This window comes from Stereum hirsutum (genome assembly GCF_000264905.1).
Source record: "Stereum hirsutum FP-91666 SS1 unplaced genomic scaffold STEHIscaffold_6, whole genome shotgun sequence".
Classification (NCBI taxonomy): domain Eukaryota; kingdom Fungi; phylum Basidiomycota; class Agaricomycetes; order Russulales; family Stereaceae; genus Stereum; species Stereum hirsutum.
Genome location: NW_006763136.1, coordinates 543,843 through 567,111, shown reverse-complemented (window position 1 = coordinate 567,111; position 23,269 = coordinate 543,843). Strand labels below are relative to the sequence as shown.

The 23,269-nt window shown below is 51.8% G+C and overlaps 5 protein-coding genes and 1 non-coding gene across 6 annotated transcripts; 5 read left to right on the top strand and 1 right to left on the bottom strand.

The window, feature by feature from the left end:
- The first annotated feature begins 528 nt into the window (after positions 1-528).
- Positions 529-2,937, top strand: STEHIDRAFT_120874 (SURF6-domain-containing protein). The gene is made up of 5 exons (XM_007303393.1): positions 529-734; positions 813-902; positions 1,488-2,081; positions 2,195-2,565; positions 2,658-2,937. The coding sequence occupies exons 1-5, from the start codon at positions 615-617 to the stop codon at positions 2,866-2,868; spliced, it is 1,386 nt and encodes a 461-aa protein (XP_007303455.1). The 5' UTR covers positions 529-614; the 3' UTR covers positions 2,869-2,937.
- Positions 2,938-3,780: 843 nt separating this feature from the next.
- STEHIDRAFT_167986 (glycosyltransferase family 2 protein) lies at positions 3,781-11,028 on the top strand. Its single transcript, XM_007303392.1, has 9 exons — positions 3,781-4,163; positions 4,753-6,667; positions 6,735-7,640; positions 7,703-8,731; positions 8,788-8,942; positions 8,992-9,550; positions 9,618-9,887; positions 9,959-10,012; positions 10,070-11,028. Exons 1-9 carry the CDS (start codon positions 3,823-3,825, stop codon positions 10,655-10,657), a joined length of 5,817 nt encoding a protein of 1,938 aa, XP_007303454.1. The 5' UTR covers positions 3,781-3,822; the 3' UTR covers positions 10,658-11,028.
- An 827-nt stretch (positions 11,029-11,855) lies between these two features.
- Positions 11,856-11,926, bottom strand: STEHIDRAFT_t128. Its single transcript has one exon. It is a non-coding gene; the product is annotated as a tRNA-Gly (tRNA).
- Positions 11,927-13,648: 1,722 nt separating this feature from the next.
- On the top strand, positions 13,649-19,585 carry STEHIDRAFT_167985 (pleiotropic drug resistance ABC transporter; the record flags this gene model as incomplete). Its single annotated transcript, XM_007303391.1, has 22 exons — positions 13,649-14,034; positions 14,089-14,303; positions 14,370-14,799; positions 14,862-14,968; positions 15,026-15,178; positions 15,244-15,658; positions 15,720-15,838; positions 15,892-15,994; positions 16,063-16,258; positions 16,325-16,385; positions 16,452-16,606; positions 16,666-17,040; positions 17,106-17,209; positions 17,276-17,392; positions 17,454-17,684; positions 17,743-17,933; positions 17,984-18,309; positions 18,367-18,535; positions 18,600-18,795; positions 18,852-18,949; positions 19,009-19,265; positions 19,330-19,585. The coding sequence occupies 22 exons, from the start codon at positions 13,649-13,651 to the stop codon at positions 19,429-19,431; spliced, it is 4,506 nt and encodes a 1,501-aa protein (XP_007303453.1). The 3' UTR covers positions 19,432-19,585.
- Positions 19,586-20,130: 545 nt separating this feature from the next.
- Positions 20,131-20,601, top strand: STEHIDRAFT_120871 (uncharacterized protein; the record flags this gene model as incomplete). The annotated part of the gene is made up of 1 exon (XM_007303390.1): positions 20,131-20,601. A coding segment is annotated over exon 1 (154 nt), but the record flags the coding sequence as incomplete, so codon positions are not given.
- A 270-nt stretch (positions 20,602-20,871) lies between these two features.
- On the top strand, positions 20,872-22,778 carry STEHIDRAFT_120870 (uncharacterized protein). The gene is made up of 4 exons (XM_007303389.1): positions 20,872-21,262; positions 21,328-22,032; positions 22,090-22,102; positions 22,158-22,778. Exons 1-4 carry the CDS (start codon positions 20,960-20,962, stop codon positions 22,571-22,573), a joined length of 1,437 nt encoding a protein of 478 aa, XP_007303451.1. The 5' UTR covers positions 20,872-20,959; the 3' UTR covers positions 22,574-22,778.
- The last annotated feature ends 491 nt before the right edge of the window (positions 22,779-23,269 follow it).

Here is a 23,269-nt window from a genome sequence, read left to right as displayed (position 1 = left end):
GAGCAACTACTGCACCGCTTCGAGTCCATCTGAATATCTGACACAATTAGTGTAAAGATTAGACTGTGCGCGAAGGCCACGACTATACGAGGCACTACTGCTGTGCGGAAGGCAGATGGCAACACAATAGAAACAAAAACCCTGGATCGTAGTAATATATGCACACACACCTGTCACCATTATCTGTGCCATAGTCATCCATGATCCATTGAAAGACCAGAGCGCCGCCAGGACCTTCGATTCGGGCCACCCGGCTCACTGGTAGAAACAGCATTCCAGTCGAACGCAGGATTGTAACAACACAAGCTGTTGAGAGAAGTGGGAGATGGAGGAAGAACTGGAAGACATTATTTTCAAGCTCAGCAACGGGTCTCAATTCGCCCAATTCGGCGTCGCCACAAAGAAACAATAGGTGAGAAACACCTTCCATATTTGGATCTCATATCACGCGGCGGGGCCTGGCGGGGTGAACCAGCGGATTGGCGCGCAAATATTCCTTGCAACGCTCTCCAACTGACTGGACTTTGTATTTCGGCTGAGCTCACTGTCTCCGGTATCTCTAGGCCTGGCGCATCGTATACCTGGTATAAAGGCTTACATCAGACTGTCTTGAAATGCCGACCGCTCCTGCGACGCTTGCGGCGTCCCTCGAAAAACATAACGACACCTTCGAGTCCCTTCTCCGCCTCATACCTGCAAAATACTACCTCATCCAGGAGGATACTGAAGAGCAGGTGCGTCCAATCCATCATTAATCCTGGTCCATATATGTCTGAAGGATATACTTTGCCCATCTTGACGGTGTACTGTAGGCTTCGAAGTACCACAAAAACAAGAAAAAGCTGGGAGAGGGTCCGAAGCAAGCTATAAAGGAGGCAACTAAAAAAGCTCGTCGGGAAAAGGTGCGTGACATGTTCTGTCTGTATTCTGGTTTCTTCTTCTTTTGGTTTCTCTGGGTACGGATGGGTTGGTATATAATATTAGCGTTTGGGCGCTAGAGTGCGGTCAGCTAGGCGATGGAATGCTGGCTGTTCGTCCTCGCCTTGAAGGCCGCTCTCGAGAGAACCGAAATCCAGCTATTTTGCTGAGGAGAGCTAGTACTTCTTGTGCGCCCAGCCATAATCCCTACGGATGTTCGCACCCGTTGTCATGATGCAGATTCTTCGTGTTGTGTGTAGTCCGGTCCGTGGTTGATGCAGAATGCATCTTGTTTTGCAGTGATCCGACTTCACTATTAGGTTTCGGCTCTAACGTACGCGATTTTACATTTGTGCATCTACGCCCACGACGCCACAGACCTAGAGGAGCGAACAAAAAAGATCCCTACATGACTTGGACCCACACACCCCCATCCACACCCCCATCTCGCCCATACATCTCATCTCACGTCGACTCGTTTCGAACTTTGATTTCCCGCCTTCGTCTCCACTTCTCTACCGCCGCTATCGAACTTTAACTCAATACTGACCGGTCATTTCCCCCTCTAGCTCGATCCAGCGAACAATAAGACCCTCGTAGATCTCCAGCGCGAAAAAGCGCTTCTCAGCACCACCACTGCCGAATCCAAATCCAAATCCAAGAAGGGCAAGGATAAGCAAAAGGCCGTTCCGGAACATGATGAGGACGATTCTGCGGTGGAAGATGAAGGGATGAGCATGGACGTCGATGTTGATCTTTCTGATGAGGACGACGATGATGGTAGCGAAGACGATGAAGACGATGAGGATTCAGGAGCGGGAATGGACATCGATATCGTGCCCATGCCCCAAGAACAATCCATCACCGACCTCCGTGCTAAACTTCACGCTAAGATCGACTCAATACGTGCGAAGAAGAGGGGCTGGGGCGGTCAGGATGGAGGTTGGCAGGGCGGGGCTGTGGGTTTGCAGGGTGGGGTAGCGGGAGCGGGGAATAAGGACGAGTTGTTGGAGGAGAGGAGGGTGCAGAGGGCTGCGATGAGGGAGAGGAGGAGGAAGGAGACGAGGGAGAAGATTAAGCGGGAGGAGGAGAAGAAGGGGAAGAAAGGTGGGAAGGATAAGGATGCGAAGGAGAGAGCGAAGGTGCAGGGCGCGCCGACGAAGGTTCGTTTTTTCCTTGTTTCTCCCTTGACTCTCAACCTTGCTCTTGCTCTTGCTCTTGGTATTTTGAAGTTGAACCGCGGCTGATATGATGTTGTTCATTGTTCGTTGAACAGACACAGCTCCTCGTGCCAGACCAGTCCTCGTCCTCAGCTCGTGGTCATCACGATCCTAAATCCAACTACACAAACATCACATTCTCAGCCCTCGCACCCGACGCCGCCGGACCCTCCAGCTCAAACACCAAAAAGTCACACCAACGACTCAAAACCTCCTCCAATCCCAGCCAGGCACTCGAACAGCTATCCTCTCGGAAAGAGAAACTCGCTGCGATGCCGGAGGAGAAGAGGAAAGCGATCGAGGAGAGAGAGAAGTGGGAGAAGGCAGAGGCGAGGATGGAGGGCGTGAAGGTCAGGGATGATGAGGGGAGATTAAAGAAGGCTGTGAAGAGGAACGAGAAGGAGAAGCAGAAGAGTAAGAAGGCTTGGTACGTATATCTTCCCTCTCTCCTCCTCTTATACTATGCTTTGCGTCGCGGCGCGCTCATATTGACGTTTTTTTCACCCTTTTCTTTATCAGGGAGGACCGGAGGGAGCAGGTCCAACATTCGATGGCCGCGAAGCAGAAAAAGAGGACGGACAATATCGCGACCCGCAATGAGCGGAGAAGCGACAAGAGGAAGGGCGTGAAGGTCAAGAACAAGGCTAGACCTGGGTTTGAGGGCAAGAGCTTTGGGAAGGGTGGCAAGGGAGGCAAGGGCAAGGCGCCTGCTAAGGGCGGCAAGAAGTAATGCCGACTCTCTATCTGGCGGCTCTAGATTTTCTTTGCGAGCTGTCTCCTTTGCAATCGAGTGGATGGGTTTTCTCCTTGCTATTTGTTGTGACACGACAGATCAAGGGGCATGAAATGTGGCGATGCCAATGACGGCCTCGCCGGTCCACCCGATGAGGCCCCACGCCCATGCGTATAGTGTCGGTCATACCTTTTACTCTTGATCTAAGTCCAGGTCAGCCTTTTGCTCTGCGTCCCTACGCCCACGCCTGCCTGCCGAACGTCGCAAGGAATCGTACCTGGTCAAAATGATGTCCTCCGCGCCAGCCGAACATTACTTACATGCTCTATTTTTACGATTTCCTCTCACTATCGCTGCGCTGTGGATAGAAAACTGCTAAAATTGAGCCCTCTAAGGAGCTGTAAGAGCTCGGAGAGCCGAAGTTTGCGACGAATAGGAGATAGACAGCTTGGGCTGTGGGCGCGGGTTGGGAAGACCGTTCGCCGTTCAAACGTTTAGGAGCAGCCTCGGTGGCTCCTTTATGGATTTAAGTAATATAAGTAGGAGATAAATCTCCGTATAGAGATGATCTACAGCAGAATAATGACCAAATGGCTCTCTTGGATACGGAAAGAGTATTCTGTGATGCTTGGCGGGGGAAGGGCCACAGTGCCACAGGAACGTTAGATGACAAAAGAGGCAAGTTTCCACCGCGTGGGAGAGAGCCGCCGAGGCAGGGCAAGAGCCGTGTGGAAGGTCACCACGACGACTTCGAGAGCTTTCCTTTTCACCCTCAACATCGTCACCGACGACGACGACAACCCTCGCGCGACGACGTCGCTGCCTTTCTAGCGGGTTGAACGCCGCGACCATTGTTCTTCTACCTTATACTTTCACCTTCTTCTACTCTCCTTCAGCATCCCCCATCCCCCACTTGGCCTTCCGAGTCTTTTCCCAACGCCTTCGCCTGGCATGGCTTCTAACAGGCAGTCGACGCTGATGCACCAGCGACTCGAGGCCGTCACCGACCTCGCGAAGCTACCAAATGTGTCCGACGATGTCATCGTTTCCTGTCTCAGGGAGCGGTTCATGTCCGACATCATCTACACCAATCTAGGCACTTCGTCACTCGTGGCCGTCAACCCGCACAAGTATGTTCCCAGCAACGCCGACTCAGTCATGCACAAGTACGCGGCGGAACATAGGAATACGGTCGAGGACAAGGAGTTATTGCCACCGCATATTTTTCAGCTGGCGAATAATGCGTATTACCACATGAGGCGGACGACGCAGGATCAGTGCATAGTCTTGAGGTATGTGATCAATCTTCTCTGGAATTGCTTGGGCGTTATGGGACACGGTTCTTCTGGGGCGCTTTATTCTGTGGGCATGGTTCGTACTCGGCAGTATTTTTATGTGATTTGCAAGAACAGCAAATTCAGCGGACTGTGTGGGAAAGAAGCGGCGGGCTCGCCCCAGGCGCGCCAGCACTGCTCATGCATGAAGTCCCTTGAGGCCGCTGTGGGCTATTGATTTGATGTCGATAGTCATCGCATCGTCTTCTTCATCGGCACACACACGCCAAACTACTATTCATGTAGTCTGCTCGCCACGGATCGTCTGCCGACGACCCCTGTGTGATGCTTTTTGGCACGCCCATCATACCATATAACCGGAGTCATCTGCGGAAGGCTTTTGACTTCAACTAGCATTATGTTCTTTCGCACCCGCTAGCGGAGTGAGCCATGACTTTTCTTTGCGATAAACCCCCTGTATGGTTTGGCTTGAATCATCCCAGGGCACAGAATATACGTCATCTCATTCTAGACGATGATTATCGCCTCGTGATATCTCTTCGTCTATTATCTCGAACCGTCTCTGACCTATACGTTCCCTCCTTAGTGGCGAGACTGGCAGTGGCAAGTCCGAAAACCGCCGACTCGCCATCAAAACGCTGCTCGAGCTCAGTGTCAGCAACCCAGGCAAAAAGGGCTCTAAACTCGCCAGCCAAGTCCCTGCCGCCGAGTTCGTCCTCGAGTCCTTCGGTAACGCTCGCACGCTCTTCAACGCCAATGCTTCCCGGTTCGGCAAGTACACTGAGCTCCAGTTCACCGATCGCGGTCGCCTCTGCGGCATCAAGACACTCGACTACTACCTCGAGCGGAGTCGGGTCGCGGGCGCCCCGTCCGGCGAGCGCAATTTCCATATATTCTACTATTTGGTCGCCGGCGCTTCTCCTGAGGAGCGACAACATATGCACCTTCTTGACAAGACAACTTACCGTTACCTTGGCCAACGTAACCCGGCTCCTATCCGTCAGAACCCCGACGAGGATGCACTCCGGTTCGACCAGCTCAAGCTCGCTCTGAAGAACGTTGGATTCTCCAAGCGGCATGTGGCGCAGACTTGTCAGCTCATCGCCGCCATCCTTCACCTCGGCAACCTCGAGTTCACCATCGATCGCGCTCGTAACGAAGATGCTGCCGTCGTCAGGAATACTGACATCCTCGCCCTCGTCGCCGAGTTCCTGGGTGTCACGACTTCGGCTCTCGAGACAACGTTGTCGTACAAAACGAAGATGGTGAAGAAGGAACTCTGCACCGTGTTCCTCGACCCGGATGGCGCCTCCGACAATCGTGACGACCTAGCGAAGAACCTCTACTCGCTCCTCTTCCAGTGGCTGAACGAGCACATGAACCAGCGTCTCTTCAAGGACGACTACGTCACCTTCATCGGTCTCTTCGACCTTCCCGGCCCACAGAACATGACCAGCCGGCCCAACTCGCTCGATCAGTTCTGTATCAACTTCGCCAACGAGCGTCTGCATAATTTCATCCAGAAACGGATGTTCGAGGCTCACCGTGCGGAGTACCAGAGCGAGGGCATCGCACAATACGTTCCGGAGGTCCCTTACTTCGATAACTCGGAGTGCCTTCGCCTTCTTCAGAACAAGCCGGGAGGTTTGATCCACATCATGGACGATCAGGCGAGAAGGTCTGCGAAGAAGACGGACCATACGATGGTGGAGGCGTTCTCTAAGCGCTGGGGCCAGCATTCCTCGTTCAAGGTCGGGAGCGTCGACCGTCAGGGGTTCCCTACGTTCACCGTCAACCACTTCAACGGTCCTGTCACGTACTCTTCCGATGGTTTCCTGGAGAAGAACGCGCATTCGCTCAACCCAGACTTCGTCTCACTTCTCCGTGGTATGAACCATCACGAAGGCGGAGAGGGCTCTGGATCTGTCAACCCATTTATTCGTGGGCTGTACAACAGCTCCGCCATCGCGACGCAGAACCATCCACGGAACGAGGATACCATCGTCGCAGCTGCACAGCCCGTCAAGCCGATGCGTGCTCCCTCCACTCGTCGCAAGGGCGGAACCATCTCCCGCCGTCAAGGCGCCCTCGGCGATATCGAGGAGAAAGGAGGTGACGACGATGCCGAAGGCGCCTCTTCCAGCGCATCCAACACCTGCGTCGCGGGCACGTTCCGCTCCGCCCTCGATACGCTGTTCGAGACGCTCGAGGAGACACAGACGTGGTACGTGTTCTGCATCAACCCGAACGACTCGCAGTTGCCGAACCAGATCGAGGGTCGGGCGGTGAAGGGGCAGACCAGGAGTATGGGCCTGACAGAGATCTCGAGGAGGTGTGTGAACGTGTTCGAGGTCGGAATGACGCCGAGGGAGTTCTGCGATCGGTATAGGGAGCAGATTGCGGCAGTGGGGATTTCGGAGGGCGAGACGAGAGAGCAAGTCGAGCAGATGAGGACGGCATTGGATCTGGCGGGTAATGATTTGGTTCTTGGGCAGTACAAGGTATGCTCCATGAGTTATTACACTAGTCGACCGATGGACTTCTCATACTGTCTGCGCGATGTTTTAGGTCTTCCTGTCCCAACGCGCGTTCCACAAGCTCGAGGACTACCTTCGCGCCAAGGACGTTGATGAGCAGAAACGTAACCGCATGCGTGAAGCAGAAATCGACGCCGGTCTCGACCCTAGAGGCGCCAGCAACGACGTCTACGCTCCGTACCGCAACCCAGATGCAGCGGAGTTCGATACACCGCAGGTTGGACGTGACGTGCCATATGGTGATCCTTTCAATCAGTCCACCGGTGCTCTTCCTCTCGTATCCAACGCTTCCCCGTTCCAGCGTGCCGAAATGTACGACGATTACGACGACCGTGGTTCTGTGCGGAGCGACGACTTCGATGCTAATAGTCGTCTGACAAGCCACCGTGACGAGACGATGTCTATCGGTACCGAGTCGTACGCGCCATCTCGCAACATGTTCCAGAACGCGGATAAGAAGGCTTTGCTGGAGAAAGAGGCGCTGCCAGGCGAGGTCCAGGAGGGTGAGACGACGGAGGTGATCAAAGAAACATCGGCCAGGAGGAGATGGGTCGCTCTCTGCTGGATGCTGACCTTCTGGGTTCCGACCCCCTTCCTGAGATGGTTCGGTCGGATGAAGCGTCTGGACGTGCAGCAGGCCTGGAGAGAGAAGCTCGCTCTCAACATTCTCATCTGGTTCATTTGCGGTTGTGCAGTCTTCGTCATCGCCGTCCTCGGTAACTTGATCTGTCCGACGGAGCACGTCTTTAACACGAGCGAGTTGTCATCACATTCGTACACGAACGACCCGGATAGTGTGTATACGTCTATTCGGGGAGAGGTGTTCGACCTTACGGGCGTTGCGGCGACGCATTTGAGGATTATCCCTGTGGTCACTACGACGACGATTCTCAAGACCTATGGCGGGACCTCGTCGGACGATATCTTCCCGGTCCAGGTATGTCGCCATATCATCGTGGTCGTTCCATTTTACTGATGAGTCATCCTCAATTGTTGTAGGTCAGCGCACTGTGCAATGGTATCGACGGCTCGGTCAACCCCTACGTCGCTCTCCAATTCAGCAACAATACAGACACGAATGCTCAATACCACGACTTCCGAGTGTCCTCGAACGACTCTCGTCCTGATTGGTATTTCGAGAGCATGACCGTTATGCGGTGGAACAACCGTGTCGGCTTCGTCGGATACACGCCGAAGGAATTGAAGAGCAAGGCAGCCGCTGGTAGCTCCCTCGGTATCTACAATGGGCTCGTATACGACCTTACCGACTACATCGCCTTCCCTCCCATCGTCAAGACTCCGACTGGTACCTCGGCACCATCCGGTATCACCACGCAATTCATGGACTCGACCGTCCTCGACCTGTTCAAGTTCAACTCGGGCGAGGACATCACGAAGAAGCTCGATAACCTGGATATTGACAGTGACACCCTCGCGCGCCAGAAGGTCTGCCTTCGTAATCTGTTCACTATCGGAAAGGTCGACAACCGTAACTCCGCCGCTTGCTTGTTCGCGACGTACATCCTTCTCGCGCTTTCGATCATCATGGTCAGCGTCATCGGTTTCAAGTTCATTGCCGCTATCAACCTCTCGGGCTCCCGTGCGCCTGAGGATCACGACAAGTTCGTCATCTGTCAAGTGCCGTGTTATACCGAAGGCGAGCAGTCTCTCAGGCGGACGATCGACTCGCTGGCTCAGCTCAAGTACGACGATAAGCGCAAGCTCTTGCTCGTCATTTGCGACGGTATGATTGTCGGTTCAGGAAACGACAAGCCCACGCCTAGGATCGTACTCGATATCTTGGGCTCTGATCCGAACATCGATCCCGAGCCGTTGAGTTTCCTTTCCCTCGGTGAGGGAGCGAAACAGCACAACATGGGCAAGGTTTACTCGGGATTGTATGAGACACAGGGACATGTCGTTCCGTACTTGGTGCTCGTCAAGGTTGGCAAGCCTTCGGAGAGGTCAAGGCCTGGTAACCGTGGAAAACGTGATTCGCAGATGATGGTCATGCATTTCTTGAACAAGGTACGTCCTCTTGTCTTGCTACGAACAGGTATGTTTGTTGATCATACTTGTTGCAGGTTCATTTCAATTCTCCTATGAACCCACTCGAGTTAGAGATGTACCACCAGATCAAGAACGTCATTGGTGTCAACCCGACGTTCTACGAATATCTCTTCACCGTTGATGCCGATACGACTGTCGAGCCATACTCTGTCAATCGCTTGATCTCTGCGTAAGTCGCTACCAATTATATACCGCTTCTAGGCTGACCATTCATTTAGGATGATCCACGATAAGAAACGACTGGCTGTTTGCGGAGAGACCTCCTTGTCCAATTCGAAGCAGTCTCTCATCACTATGATGCAGGTCTACGAGTACTTCATCTCCCATCATCTGGCCAAGGCCTTCGAGAGTCTTTTCGGATCCGTCACCTGTCTTCCCGGTTGTTTCTCCCTCTACCGCCTTCGCACACCAGACACGCACAAGCCGCTTATCATCTCCAACCAGGTCATCCAAGACTACTCCGAGAACCGAGTCGACACGCTCCACATGAAAAACCTGCTCCATCTCGGTGAAGATCGATACCTGACCACGCTTTTGCTGAAGCACTTCCCTATGTTCAAAACTCAATTCGTCCGTGATGCCCAGGCGTACACCGTGGCTCCCGACGATTGGCAGGTCTTGCTCTCGCAGCGTCGGCGTTGGATCAACTCGACCGTGCACAACCTCGGAGAACTCATCTTCCTCGACAGGCTTTGTGGTTTCTGTTGTTTCTCCATGCGATTCGTGGTCATGATTGATCTACTATCAACAATCGTAGCTCCGGTGACGGTTGGCTACGTACGCTCTTCCCAGTTTTCTCTTGGAAAATTCGATAGCTGACTTGATGCCATCTCCTTGTTCACAGATCGTCTATCTCATCTATCTCGTCGCGGGCGAAGGCAAAAGTATCCCCACCTTGTCGTTGATCATGATCGCCGCCATCTACGGTCTTCAAGCGGGGGTGTTCATTCTTCGCAGAAAGTGGGACATGATCGGGTGGATGGTCTTCTACATCCTTGCCATCCCAGCCTTCTCGTTCTTCCTTCCACTGTATTCGTTCTGGAAGATGGACGACTTCTCTTGGGGTGCCACTCGTCTCGTCTTGGGAGAGTCTGGCAAGAAACTCATCGTTCACGTACGTCCTTGCCTTTGATTTCTCTGTTGCCACATAAGTACGACTGCTGATCTGCATGCTGAAACACATAGGACGAGGGCAAGTTCGATCCACGTTCTATTCCTCTCAAATCATGGAACGACTACGTGAGTACTTTAATTGTAGATAGTCATCCCTTCGGAACCTAACGTGGTGTGTTGCAGGAAAATGAGCTATGGGACAAGGAATCGAACCATAGCATCGGATCCTGGGCACCACCCAACAAGCTCAAGAACGACGGATATGCGGAGTCGCGCACGTCTGTCTACGGACGCGAGACAGTCTACGATGCTGGATATGCTCAACGGACTTTCTCCCCGTCGCCGTCTCAGCATGGCGGCATGGGCTTTGGTGCACCCCCGGGATATCAGTCCGGTCGCAACACTCCTCTCGGTGGCTACGGCTACGGTGCTCCTCAGATGCCCCATGCACGCACAACAAGTATGGCGATGAGCGATTCCGGTCCTCTGTATCAACCCGCACCTTCGAGGCCTACCACGAATTACCTCGACATGCCCATTGTATCGTCGCAGTCGCCTGTCCAGCTCGGAGACTTTGGCCTGGGCCCTTCGGATGCCGATATCGAGTTGGCAGTAGACGATATCCTGCGCGATGCGGACTTGAACACTGTGACGAAGAGGGAGATTCGACGTAGGTTGGAGGAGCAGTTCCAGACGGATTTGTCTTCGCGGAAGTCGACCGTAAATGCAGCGATCGACAGGGCGTTGATGACCAAGAGTGCCATGCAGTAGTTCTGGCGTAATGTTACGTGTATCTATGAGACTTTTTTCTTCTTTCGCTCTCTGTCCGTACGCCCGTGTCTATCTCTATGTTTGTGTCGCTCTGGTGTGGATGGACTTCGCATTGCTGCTGTCGGACTTCGCGAACTTCGGACCTCTTTTCTTCTTTCATCTTCCTGGCATCTCGGAATCATCTCCACCCAACCCTCAACTCCTTACGAACGCCATAACGTCGGCCTCCCTTCATTGCGCTCCCCTTCGTTCGTCTCTTAGTTTATAGCCTGTAGTCCTTCAGACGGATTCTCGTAATACCCCCCATACGCTCTTATACACCACGTACTCTTAGCTCTGACCGACATCTTCGTATATGGACTTCGCATCGCATCTACGTACTCTTTCCTTCTGCTACCGGTAATGATCAACTTGATGTATATGCATATACTTCATACAATCAGTGAACTTTGGTTTAGTATTGCACATGAGTTGTACGAGTGAGGTCCAGGACCGGTGTGGGCGAAATGCTGGACCGTGCGTGCTGCAGTAGCGACGAATACAAATAGCGTCGTTGGGGGTTCATGCAGAGCATTGTTCGGAGAACCAGACGATAAAAAGGTTGTTCCAAGTCGCGTTCATTGCATTACAGCGAGTTTCGAAATGATACGGACTTCCATCTTTCGCGTTTTGGCTCAGCCACAGCTCGGCAGCGACGGAGCTTGCGACGGCACGGAGGTCTCCGCGAACTTGTCTGGACCGTTTTGTATAACCACTGTGGCCCAACTGTGGCCATCCATGTTTCTCGCTCTGTCCGTCAGTGTAATCAAGAAGAAAGCTCTGTAAAATACATCCATAAGTACAAATGTCTATACGGCAATATTTTCACAGAAATACGACCTTAGAAGAAACTGTCAAGTGATGACTTGCCCCATGCTTGTCGCCAGAAGCCTGCACGCATACCAAAACCTTTGAAGAACATTATGTGAATCTAGCACTCATCAATATTCTATAATTGGGTAATTTCCTCCCTCCCATATGTTCCTCTCGGTTCCCTGTTTATTTACGCACAGGAATTTGAAAGGTCATCGAGCACTTTGTGCATTGGGCCACACACAGGCAAGCCTTGCGGAAATTCCCGTGCCGCGCATGATCCGTCGCTGCCGAGCTGTGGCTGAGCCAAAATGCGAAAGATGGAGTTCCGTATCATTTCGAAACTCGCTGTAAGAGGGAATCGAACCCCCGGCGGGTCGATGGCAACGACCCAGGTTACCACTACCCCATTAATGCTTGTAAATAATAGAATTTTGATCATCCTCAATCTTATGGATAGTCTGTGTAACACCTCCAACTATTTTGCTTACTTCTTCCCGCTTTTCAATGTACTCTACACTCCCATGCCACCTTGGCGTCTACTTTTGCTGTGACTTTGCCAACATATTGCAACCTGCCAAATTGTCACCCAGAACTGCTTACAATAGCGGATCAAGAACGGCTTTGTTTCCCGTCGTCGCCTGTCAAGAACTCAACAAGAACCTGTTGTTGCTCACTCCGCGCCAAAAACGAAAAGCCCTAATGGGCTTAGGCCCTTCATAACCGATATCTTTGGGAGGAAACGGAGGGTGCATGTTTGTTGATTCTGAAATACTCCCTCAGTAATCGAGCACGAGTTCACAGTTTGTGCTGTACCTTCAAGTATATGCGGGTGCGTTTCCTCTTTCTCGTTGTTCTCCCTCCTATCTGGTGAGAAGCTTACATCTATGAAGCTCCTCAAGGGGTGGTGCTGATATATATGGACTAGAGACCTCAGACCTGCGATCATCGCGGAAAGTGGCGTTCTTGAATCTGCCTACGTCCTCTTGTGATTCGTCTTCCGCGACATACACGGACCCTATCAGCTCAGTAAGTCACTGAAGGCGCTCTTTATAAAGGTCAGCTTTGCGGGTATCCCCAAGGTATGCGAAGCGAAGTCCCGTGTCCACTCGAGGGAAAGAATGAAAGACTTGCGCAGGGCACGAGAATGGGTACCAAACTCGACGTATCCGAATCCATCATCACAAGATTGTACGCTCGCAGTACTCGATACCCTCGTGCAGTCTTCATGTCATTATTTGAACCCGGGGTTTTTGGATCGTTCCTCATACAGTAACTGAAAAGTCTTCAGCGGTTCAATTCGGCGTAGACTTGAGCTTTTCGGAGCAAGTCGGATAGCCGGCAGGTCATGATCGCTTGTGACACACCTGCTTTGACCGCAACTTTGATGTCTCTCCACCACGAGCGCACAGGCGGTTCCAGCACGGACGAGTTTTAACGATACGGGCCTAGCGATAGTGAGTCCCATCAATGCGTTCACACAGGTCCTCTTTTGATACAAGTAGTGCAATTCGCTAATCGGGAGCCGTTATACGCAGCCATGGGCGGCACTAGGCGTCGTGACCATTCGGGATGTCGCTGACCACTAGAGCGCCTGGAAGGGGCTGTATAGACGCAACCATACATGTTTTGGACAAGTGATGCATGTACTGTCATCTACTGTTCGTCATCGTGATGCTTCAATTCCGCCCGACGAGCGCAACTAAAGCGCGATAACTCCAGCAGGAAGGAGTGGCATCGGAATGACGACAGTCCAACTCAGAAGTTTTTCAACGAATATCTGGGATAAGGACTCATGAACCGCCTTTGAACTATATCGTGCAAAAGTGTTCTTCCGGTTGAGGACATTATATCCAGCCTCAACAGATTCAGGAGACACTATCGACTACTGACGACTCCGGCGAGAAGCCTATCCCGTGGAGGCTGACGAAGAGCGGTTGACGCGATTTCCTGGAGTTCCCAGGCTGTGATCCGCCAACTAGGTTAGTTGTCACGCCCTACCCCGTTCGGTCATCTTTGCAATGCTATTCGTGAAGTGGTCCATTCTCAGAAGAGGAGTATAAGACCCGGAGCACTGTGGGCGGCCATGTACGTCCCTCCGCTACTTTTCTTCGTCGCTACCTCCCAGTCTCCCTCACCATGGCTGAACCACCTCAGCTAGATCCTATTAGAGAGCACGATGGATCTTCGTCTCATCTGCCTGAAGATCTGAGCGCTGCTAATGCGTACGCTAATGAGGTCCTCAACAGTGTTATTCGCTACGAGCCCCGATCGGAGACTCCTATCGTAGTACGCGACAGGCGACGCGAATCTTACGCCTCCCACGTCTCCATTGACTACTTTGATCCTGCTGGTGTTGATGAACTTCGACGATCGTTGAGTCTCGCGTCGAATTCGATTCACCAAACTGAGGACAAAGAACGGCCCAAGTCTCCGGTACCGTCAATTGCGAACTCGGAGGCCACACTTGCACCAGGCGAAGGACCATTCGACTTTGGAAAGTCTCTCAGACAGATTATCAAGAAGTGAGTCTTCCATGCTTTTGATTTATCCTCAACGACCTAATTGTTTGTCCTCAGGAGGGACAAGAGTCAAATTCAAGGACGGGAACTTGGTGTCCTCTTTAAAGACCTCAGGGTTGTCGGCCTAGGAAGTGCGGCCAGTTATCAACCAACGCTCGGCTCCCTCTTCGACCCAAGAGTTTTCCTTGAAAAGTTCAGAGCATTTCGCAATCCACCACTCCGTAACCTTCTCGAAGGATTCGAGGGCGTTGTCCGTCCTGGCGAAATGCTTCGTGCGTTTGTCTCCTAATCCTCCATATCATATCCGCTACCCCTTAGACTGACGTCGTTCACTATAGTTGTCCTTGGTAGCCCTGGGTCCGGGTGTAGTACCCTCCTCAAAACACTTGCCAACCAGCGTGCAGAATATCATTCTGTTCATGGGGAGGTCCACTACGACTCATTCTCTCCAGAAGAAATCGAGAAGCATTACCGAGGAGATGTCATCTACTGCCCCGAAGATGACATTCACTTCCCAACTCTTTCTGTCGACGACACTCTTTGCTTCGCCGCTAGAATGCGTGCTCCACATGTGCGCCTCAGCGATCACTCGCGTGAGCAATATATTCGTGGCATGGTCGACGTCTTGGAGACGATCTTTGGTCTGCGGCATGTCAAGAAGACTCCAGTAGGAGATGCTTCGTTGCGTGGCGTTTCGGGAGGAGAGAAGAAGCGTGTCTCGATTGCTGAGACGATGGCGCTGCGGTCGCTGATAAACTCATGGGACAAGTGAGCGAGGTTTCGTTGACTACATTATGTAACAAGCAATGACCAAATCTCTTTTCGTTTAGCTCCACAAGAGGATTGGACGCATCAACAGCACTAGAGTTCGTTCGGGCTTTGCGCATCGCTACGGATGTTGCTCGCGTTTCGACGATTGTTTCTATCTATCAAGCAGGTCAGCACCAATTGTTGTTCATGACCTCTGGTGTTCCGACGCTGACTATCGTTGCAGGTGAACAATTGTACGATCACTTCGACAAGGTCTGCGTCATCTATGAAGGTCGCATGACATACTATGGGGCAGCTTCCAGAGCTCGCGAGTACTTCATTGACCTTGGCTTCGAACCTGCTCCGAGACAGACGACAGCCGACTTTCTCGTTGCTGGCAAGTTTCCTTCGTAAATCGAGATACTCCATGCATTCACTGACTATATTTTCTGGATCGTTCAGTCACGGATCCGAATGGTCGAACCGTTCGCTACGGCTTCGAATCCACAGCCCCTCGCACCGCCACGGAATTTGCAGAGCGTTTCCTTCTGTCAGATGTAGGAGAGTCCAACCGCGCCGATATGACGGCTTTCCGTGCCGAATTCGTGGGCAACCCGCAGCGAGTGGAGCAATACAAGAACAGTGCCTACGCTGAACACGCGACCACACAGAGCAAGAAGAGTCCATACACGATTTCGACTTTCATGCAAGCGAAAGCTGTTGCAAACCGGAGATTCCTTATCATCAAGGGAGCGTTGGCCAAGCAAGTTGTTTCAACGGTTATCTTCATTATACAAGCCATCATCGTCGGTACCGTCTTCCTTAAATCTCCACAAACAACGGCTGCATATTTCTCTCGTGGGGGTGTCATTTTCTTGTACGTCTTCTATCCATGACCAAGGTGTTTACGCGAAGCTGATGCTAGCTCTTACTTTTAGCGCTTTACTCTTCGCTGCTCTATCGTCCATGGCCGAGATTCCTGCTTTATTCGCTCAGCGCCCCATTGTAATCAAGCACTATAAGGCCGCGATGTATCATCCGTTCATAGAAGCTGCAGGTATGTAGCTCAGAATTGCAGAGACACAAGCCAGATACTGACGAGAGTTGCAGCACTGACACTTGTGGACATCCCTATCACTTTCTTCACTCTCGTGTTTTTCAGCATCATCCTTTACTTTCTGGTCGGCCTTCAACGTACCCCGGCACAATTTTTGTGAGTATTTTTTTATTCAGTCTTTGCATACCTTCTTTACTTCGCATATGCTAAATTTTTCTACTTAGCACATTCTTCTTGTACATCCTCACGATGAGCTTGACAATGAAGGCCTGGTTCCGTGCCGTTGCCGCTGGATTTGGTGATCCTGCTCCTGCTCAGAGTGTGGCTGGTATTTTGCTCCTCGCTCTCACACTCTACACCGGCTACGCTATACCCAAACCGACCATGATCGGTGCCCTTCGATGGATAACGTATATCAACGTGAGTCTCAAGCTCAATCATTGCGAACAGATAGTAACAAAATACTGACGCGAACAATCCGAATAGCCCTTGAGGTGGGGTTTCGAGGGCATCCTGTCGAACGAGTTTCATACTCTCAATGGCCAATGTTGGTTCCCATTCTGTCCGTACCCCGAAGCCCACTAACGGTGTCTGATTTGTCCCTCGAATACAGGCTCCACACTTGTGCCCAGCGGCCCAGGCTACGAAAACGTTACGATTGCAAATCAAGTCTGTACTACGATCGGCTCAGTCCAAGGCTCCGCCACCGTGAACGGTAATGCCTACCTCTCAGCCTCCTATGGCTACTCGTACAGTAACATTTGGAGGGTGAGTGCCTGCCATCTTACATGCCACAGAGCAACCACAAATGAAATGTTCTTTATTAGAACTATGCTATCACTATCTCGTTCGGCATAGCGTTCGTCATATGCCTTCTCTTCTTTACCGAATGGAATACTACGACGTCGACCGAGACAACCTCCATGCGATTCAAACGCGGCGCCACCACTCCACCTCAGACGCACGATCTAGCCGACGAAGAGAAAGGTCCTAGCTCGTCGGAGAAGGCGGCCTCTGGTCACGATGACATCGAAGAGATACCACTGGACACCCCAGCGATGAAGGACGTTTTTACCTGGCAGCATCTGGACTACACCGTCCCTGTCGGTGGCGGGCAAATGCGTCGTCTGTTAGACGATGTCTCTGGTTATGTGGCGCCTGGCAAACTCACCGCGCTCATGGGCGAATCTGGCGCTGGAAAGGTCAGATTCTCTGCTGAATCGGCGCTCAACAATGTATTGATTCATTCTTCTTCGGATTATATCAGACAACCCTCCTCAATGTCCTCGCCCAGCGTCAGACGTCCGGAGTAGTGACCGGTGAGAGGTTAGTAAACGGACAGGCTCTTCCGGCAGATTTTCAAGCACAGACGTAAGCGCTATCGATCATTCACTGTTCGATCTCAGTAGAGAACACTAATAATATTTACATCCATAGCGGCTATTGCCAGCAGATGGACACGCACCTGCCAACTACCACAGTCCGTGAGGCCCTACTGTTCTCGGCCAAGCTCCGGCAGCCTGCGAGTGTTTCTGATCAGGAAAAGGAAGCCTAGTAAGTTTAAATCTACTCCTTTGGGGAAGCTTATGTTTGACTCTGTCTATGCACGTCACAGCGTTGAGACGGTTCTGAAGATGTGCGGCCTGGAAAAGTTTGCCGATGCCATTGTCGGTTCCTTGGGTGTCGAACATAAGAAGCGTACCACTATTGGAGTCGAGCTTGCCGCGAAACCGAAGCTTCTCCTCTTCTTGGACGAACCGACGTCGGGTTTGGACTCTCAGAGTGCTTGGGCAATCATGAGGTTCCTTCGAAGTCTGGCGGATCGTGGTCAGGCGATTCTTTGCACGTACGTCTTGTCTCAATCCTTTCTCTATAGCTGCGTGCTGAATACTTTGTCACGACAGAATCCATCAACCCTCGTCAGAGCTATTCCAGGTGTTCGACAGACTTTTGCTCCTCAAGAAGGGCGGACAGACGGTTTACTTCGGTGATTTGGGACCTAACGCGATGACACTGCTCAACTACTTTGAGAAGAACGGCGGCTATCCTTGTTCTCCTCAGGCGAACCCGGCTGAGTACATTCTGGACGTCATTGGTAGGTCATCCTCTGTCTCTCATGTATCTTGTCGCTCACCAGTATCCCAGGTGCCGGAGCCACTGCGACGACAGACATCGACTGGCACAGTGCATGGAAGAACTCGGACCAAGCCCGCATCATCGACAAGGAGCTAGAGAATATCCTCGCTGAGGGTCGTGCTCGTCCTCCGGTCACGACCGAGCTGCACACCGAGTTCACTACAAGTTGGCCGTACCAAGTCTCCACATTGTTGAGGCGCGATCTGCAGCGTCACTGGCGCGACCCACAGTACCTGGTATCGAAGATAGCACTCAACATTGTCGCCGGACTATTCATTGGGTTCACATTCTGGAAGGCAAATAATTCGATCCAGGGCACACAGAACAGACTCTTCGTTAGTCCTTCGAAAAGTTCCTCATCCCATTAATATGAAAATAACCTCGTATTACAGGCATGCTTCATGGGCATGATCTTATGTGCTGCACTCGCTAATCAGATTCAAGTACCCTTCATCGCCACACGAAATATTTATGAGGTTCGGGAGCGTCCTAGTCGCATGTATAGTTGGACGGCACTATTAGCCTCCCAATTGCTCTCCGAACTCCCGTGGAATATTCTGGGTATGTTCCCTCCACCCTTGTGTCTATTCACATCCTTCGCGTAGTCTAACCACCTAATAATCAGGCTCAAGCTTGTATTTCCTGTGCTGGTTCTGGACCGTTGGTTTCGCCTCCGACCGTGGCGGATTTACCTACCTCATGATAGGCATCGTTTTCCCATTATTCTACCAAACGTTCGGAATGTGGGTGGCATCCATGGCGCCTAGTGCCGAGGTCGCTGCCCTCCTCTTCAGTTTCTTGTTCTCGTTTACCATCAACTTGTACGCACTTTCTCTCGCTTCTGCTGCATAATACGTACTGATCATTTCAATTCTAGCAACGGTATCGTCCAGCCATACGCTCACCTTGGGTGGTGGAAGTGGATGTATCGTACGTCGCCACTTACGTACTTCGTTAGCGCTGTTGTCGGTCAAGGTCAGTTGAAAACCTTTGAAGCTCCATGAAGTCCCATCTAACTATCGTTCCACTCTTAGCTGTGGGCCAATACTCGGTTGTCTGCAAGGACAAAGAATTGGTGCACCTCACCCCTCCGTCGGGCCAGACCTGTGGGGACTACCTGAGCTCGTACATCAACGCCTCCGGCGGCTACATCACCGATCCCAGTGCTACCGACACTTGTAGCTACTGCTCCTCCGCGACAACGGACGAATTCCTCGCCAATAATTTCAACATCTTCTACTCGCAACGTTGGCGCAATTTTGGCCTTATGTGGGCCTATATCTTTTTCAATGTGAGTATCATTGCGCGTTTACTAGCATCGCCGATTACTGACGACGACATACACGTGGAATCAGATTGCCGCTATCTATGGTTTGACGTGGTTCTTCCGTATCCGAACCGGGAGTATTCTTGGTTCTCTGAGACGTTTGGGGGCTGGAAAGACAAAGTCTGCTTGAGGGAGCTTGAGGGGGCTTGCGCGATGGACATTTACGATTTTTGAGGTCACGAATGGCTCATGAATACTTATATCTTATATCTACCTCGCTGGTGTTGAGATAGCTCGCCCGGTTACTGTCTTGTTATATCTTACTCTGCTACCCACGTTTTTCCTGCCTTGGCGCCTCCACGTCCAGATATTATCGTGCTGTCTGGAGAAGTTGACGCTATGAATTATGCTATGATGCCAGTGACGATTGGTTCACTGTTAAAAGCGTGAATGCCCGAACCATCACCCATCAAATACAGTCGCCACTGTAACAGTGGCACCTCAAGGGTTCTTCTCACGATTTGCAGGCCACGTCACCGCTCGATTGTGCTCAGCGCTCGGGTTGACTTTACTTCTGAACCCACTACTTCTGAGGTCGTCGCACTCAAGTCGCACTGGCACGGTGGACATTTATCCATTCCGGCTGGATTGGATTGCTCACTCCTGCATGGACTCATCTTACTCCTCAGATTTCCTATGGGTGTTTAGCTTCGAACACCTCCGACCCAGGAGCCTTGAACTGAGCAAGTTAGATCCATCCAGGCTGGCTCCTGCATGTGAGCGAATTCTCTCGCGAAGTCCGTCTAACGGCCGTCGACGTCTATGCTCATCTACGTTTTGATTGTAGGATGATTGAGCCAGATCCAATGTTTCGATGTATCTGTTCCCATGCAGCCGTTCTCTCCGAGCGTCTGTCATCCTTTCACTCTGATCCACTTCCCAGGCTTGCTTTGTCCCCTCTTCCTTGGTCTTTTTCTAGCGAGCCGCATTGTAAACTCGTGTACATCTGTGCATGCCCGAGGAACATGCATTTCCCGTCGCAATCAGCGAAAGGCGCTGATAGCTTCCTTGTGACACGAGTTTCAGCTGAACGTTGTACAGGCACGCGTACGGTTCAAGAACAGCTTAGGGCCTTGGAGGCCATCCAATACCGGTTCTCGAGTACAACGGACCTAGTGACTTAGGAGCTTTTTCACAATCCCTCACACGACCTGCTATGATTCTGACGTGCTCGCTGGTTGGCAGAGGATATCGGGCTAAGACGGGGTTTCTTGAGTGGCTCACGGCCCCTCTACTCGGTAGTCCGCTGCCCGAGTACTAGTTTGTTTATTACCTGCTAAAAGTCGAATATACAATCGATAAGACCCGACGCATTCGTTCCTCCCTGCCTGGATACTTGATCTGGATTAGTGTTCATAATTGATGCGTTCCGAAAGCAGTAATGATATCCATCTTTCAACATGAGGCTGGTGCGTGTCCTTCGATTGCTAAACTTATCGCTGCTTTATATGGCGTCATACGCAGTAGGACCTGCCTCCTTTGGCTTAACGGACCGAATAAGTACTCGAGGGGTGCAGCGTGTACGCCGCATCCTCTCAAAGCGCCATCTCTATCACTCCAAACTCTTCAACCGGCCCTCGTTCGAAGCACCACCCCATACCTCCAGCTTCGACTAGCATTTACGTTCTCAGATGCTACCTACACCTATGCACCCTTCAATGATGCCCTCACCCTCATTGTCCGCGAGTGGCGTGATGCCGTCGCCCGTCCTCGGCAACAGAGCAATTTACGATGGATCTCTTCCCTACAGACGCAGTCCCAGCGTGGATTTCGAAATCGAGCATGTTTCTAATTCACCGGGAAAGTCATCGAGGCCATCTCTACGACGGGGACGGTCGGATTATACGAGCGAGGCCATGCTTCAGACCAGCGTCACCAGGATCGTTGGGTCGAAGACTTTCGCCGTTTCCGGAAAGATTCCCGTCGATCCTGCAACTCTTACTCTCTTCTTCCGTACCAAGGTGCGTGGTCAAACTTGTGGATATTTTCGATGCGAGTAATAATCTTGATGGCGATGATCACCAAGAGTGGCATAACCCATTCCCTCGATTTCCCGATAGATGTGGATTACGATACCCCTCCGGCGCTGGACGTCCTCATAGCTGCATGTCGGCCTCACGAGCTCCCCGAAGGCGAATTCTCCGACTGTGAATCTCTCTTCTATCCCCCGAATCTCCCTCTCACCACCTCTCTCGAAATCGCCAATCATCCTATCCTTGAAGCTGTGCGGAGTACACTCTTCCCTTCTCTTCCCGGTGGGCACTACATCACCGCTGTACGAGACCGCCTCGAGATTGTCGCCACAGGCGCTCACATGCTTGCGCAACCTGCTCCGACCGATCAACGCGTCGCAACTCTCATCGTTACCCTTCCCGTACGATTCCGTGGTGGTGAGCTCGTAGTACGAAGCTTCGAAGGCGAAGAGCAAAGACATGGTGGGCGTGGTGGGAAGAATGGCCATCTGGAATGGACGGCGTTCCAGGCAGATTGTGAGTACGAGATCGCAGATGTTCAGAAGGGCTGCAGGGTCACGATATCGTATGCTCTCCATGCGAGGTCGTTTGGACCTGCCGGTATGGTCCCCGACCCCTTGATCGGCCCCAGTGATTTTCTCCTCGATCAGCTTGCACCGATCTTCAACATTACTCGCGGGCGCATGATCGCTTTCTATCTAACGGGAGACTACCAAGTTAACCCCGCCGAGGTACTTGCAGAGTCGTTGGTACCATATGTACGTGCTTTCTGGGAATTCGTTTGTGATTGTTGCTCATTTAGTTGCGTTTTCTAGTTGAAGGGCGGAGGTATGTCTGGACTCTCATGCCAGCGCGAAGTTTGTTTTCTGACGATATTTATCAGATTCTCTTCTTTATCATGCCGTCAAGCTTTACAAACTGGCTCCGGAGCTTCGTTGGACTGCCGGCGGATACATTTGGCCTGTCGACCGTACTGTTGAGTGTGGTCCAGAGCTCGAAGGAAGCCCGTACAGCGGTGGAAGTGGTGGGCGTCGTTCTACACGCTCTCGGGCCGCTGCTACTCGGTCGGTCTACGGCGGCTACGGCGATGAAGTGGAGGGAGCGGAGGAGGAGATTATCAATTTGCGCCACCGGGTGGAGGATAGCGGTGCGATTCCGTTGATTGAAGCTGATATAGCTGTCTTGACGGACAAGACGGCAATGGTGGGTACAATTTCGAAGGAGAGGGTTCCCATTGTGGTGCACGGCGCTTTGGACATGCTGGTTGTGAACATTTTGATGGTCGTCTATGTTCCTTGAAACGTATGTTTACTCATTTTCCTCCTTTTCGTGTCGTCGCGATTACTGTCGTTGTACTCTCTTCCGACTTTGTAGTAGGTTTCCTCTGGCCTGGTGTTTGTGCACTGTACTAACTTTTAGCATTGGGTGTGATACGGGGACTTGTTGTACTATAGCATCTGTACGGTTTATATTGTCTTGAATTCCAACGCAGTTTGTCGATATCTAGTAGTTGGGCCGTCCCGATATTGCTGGACCTGCTGCTTTACGTCACATGAACGTCTAAGTGGTATTGAATCGTGGGAAAGTTCAAATTTGTCAACAGGCGCGACTGTCCGAGTCCTGCACGTCGCACGATGAAGAAAGGTCCGTTTTGGAGGATATAAGTATCCTTGGTCTGATTGATAGCACACCTAGTGACTTGCTGGAGTTGAGTAGTGAGTGCTTTATCATGCCCTGCTACTGCGAGTCGCCTTCGGACTGACCGGGCCCACAGTGTCTACATAGCCTAGTACAGTACCATCGATGTCGAGTCCGAGTCACCAGGTCATACTCATCTCAGGCCGCACCATCGTCCCATGATGTTGTCATTGAATAATCTATATAAAAATTATACCCAACTTCTTCGCGCAATTGGAGAACGCTATCATCCGAGGTGCTTCTGCCTCGTCGAACTTCGTTATTAGAGTTCGCAGTCGCCGCCTCCGAGTCGACATG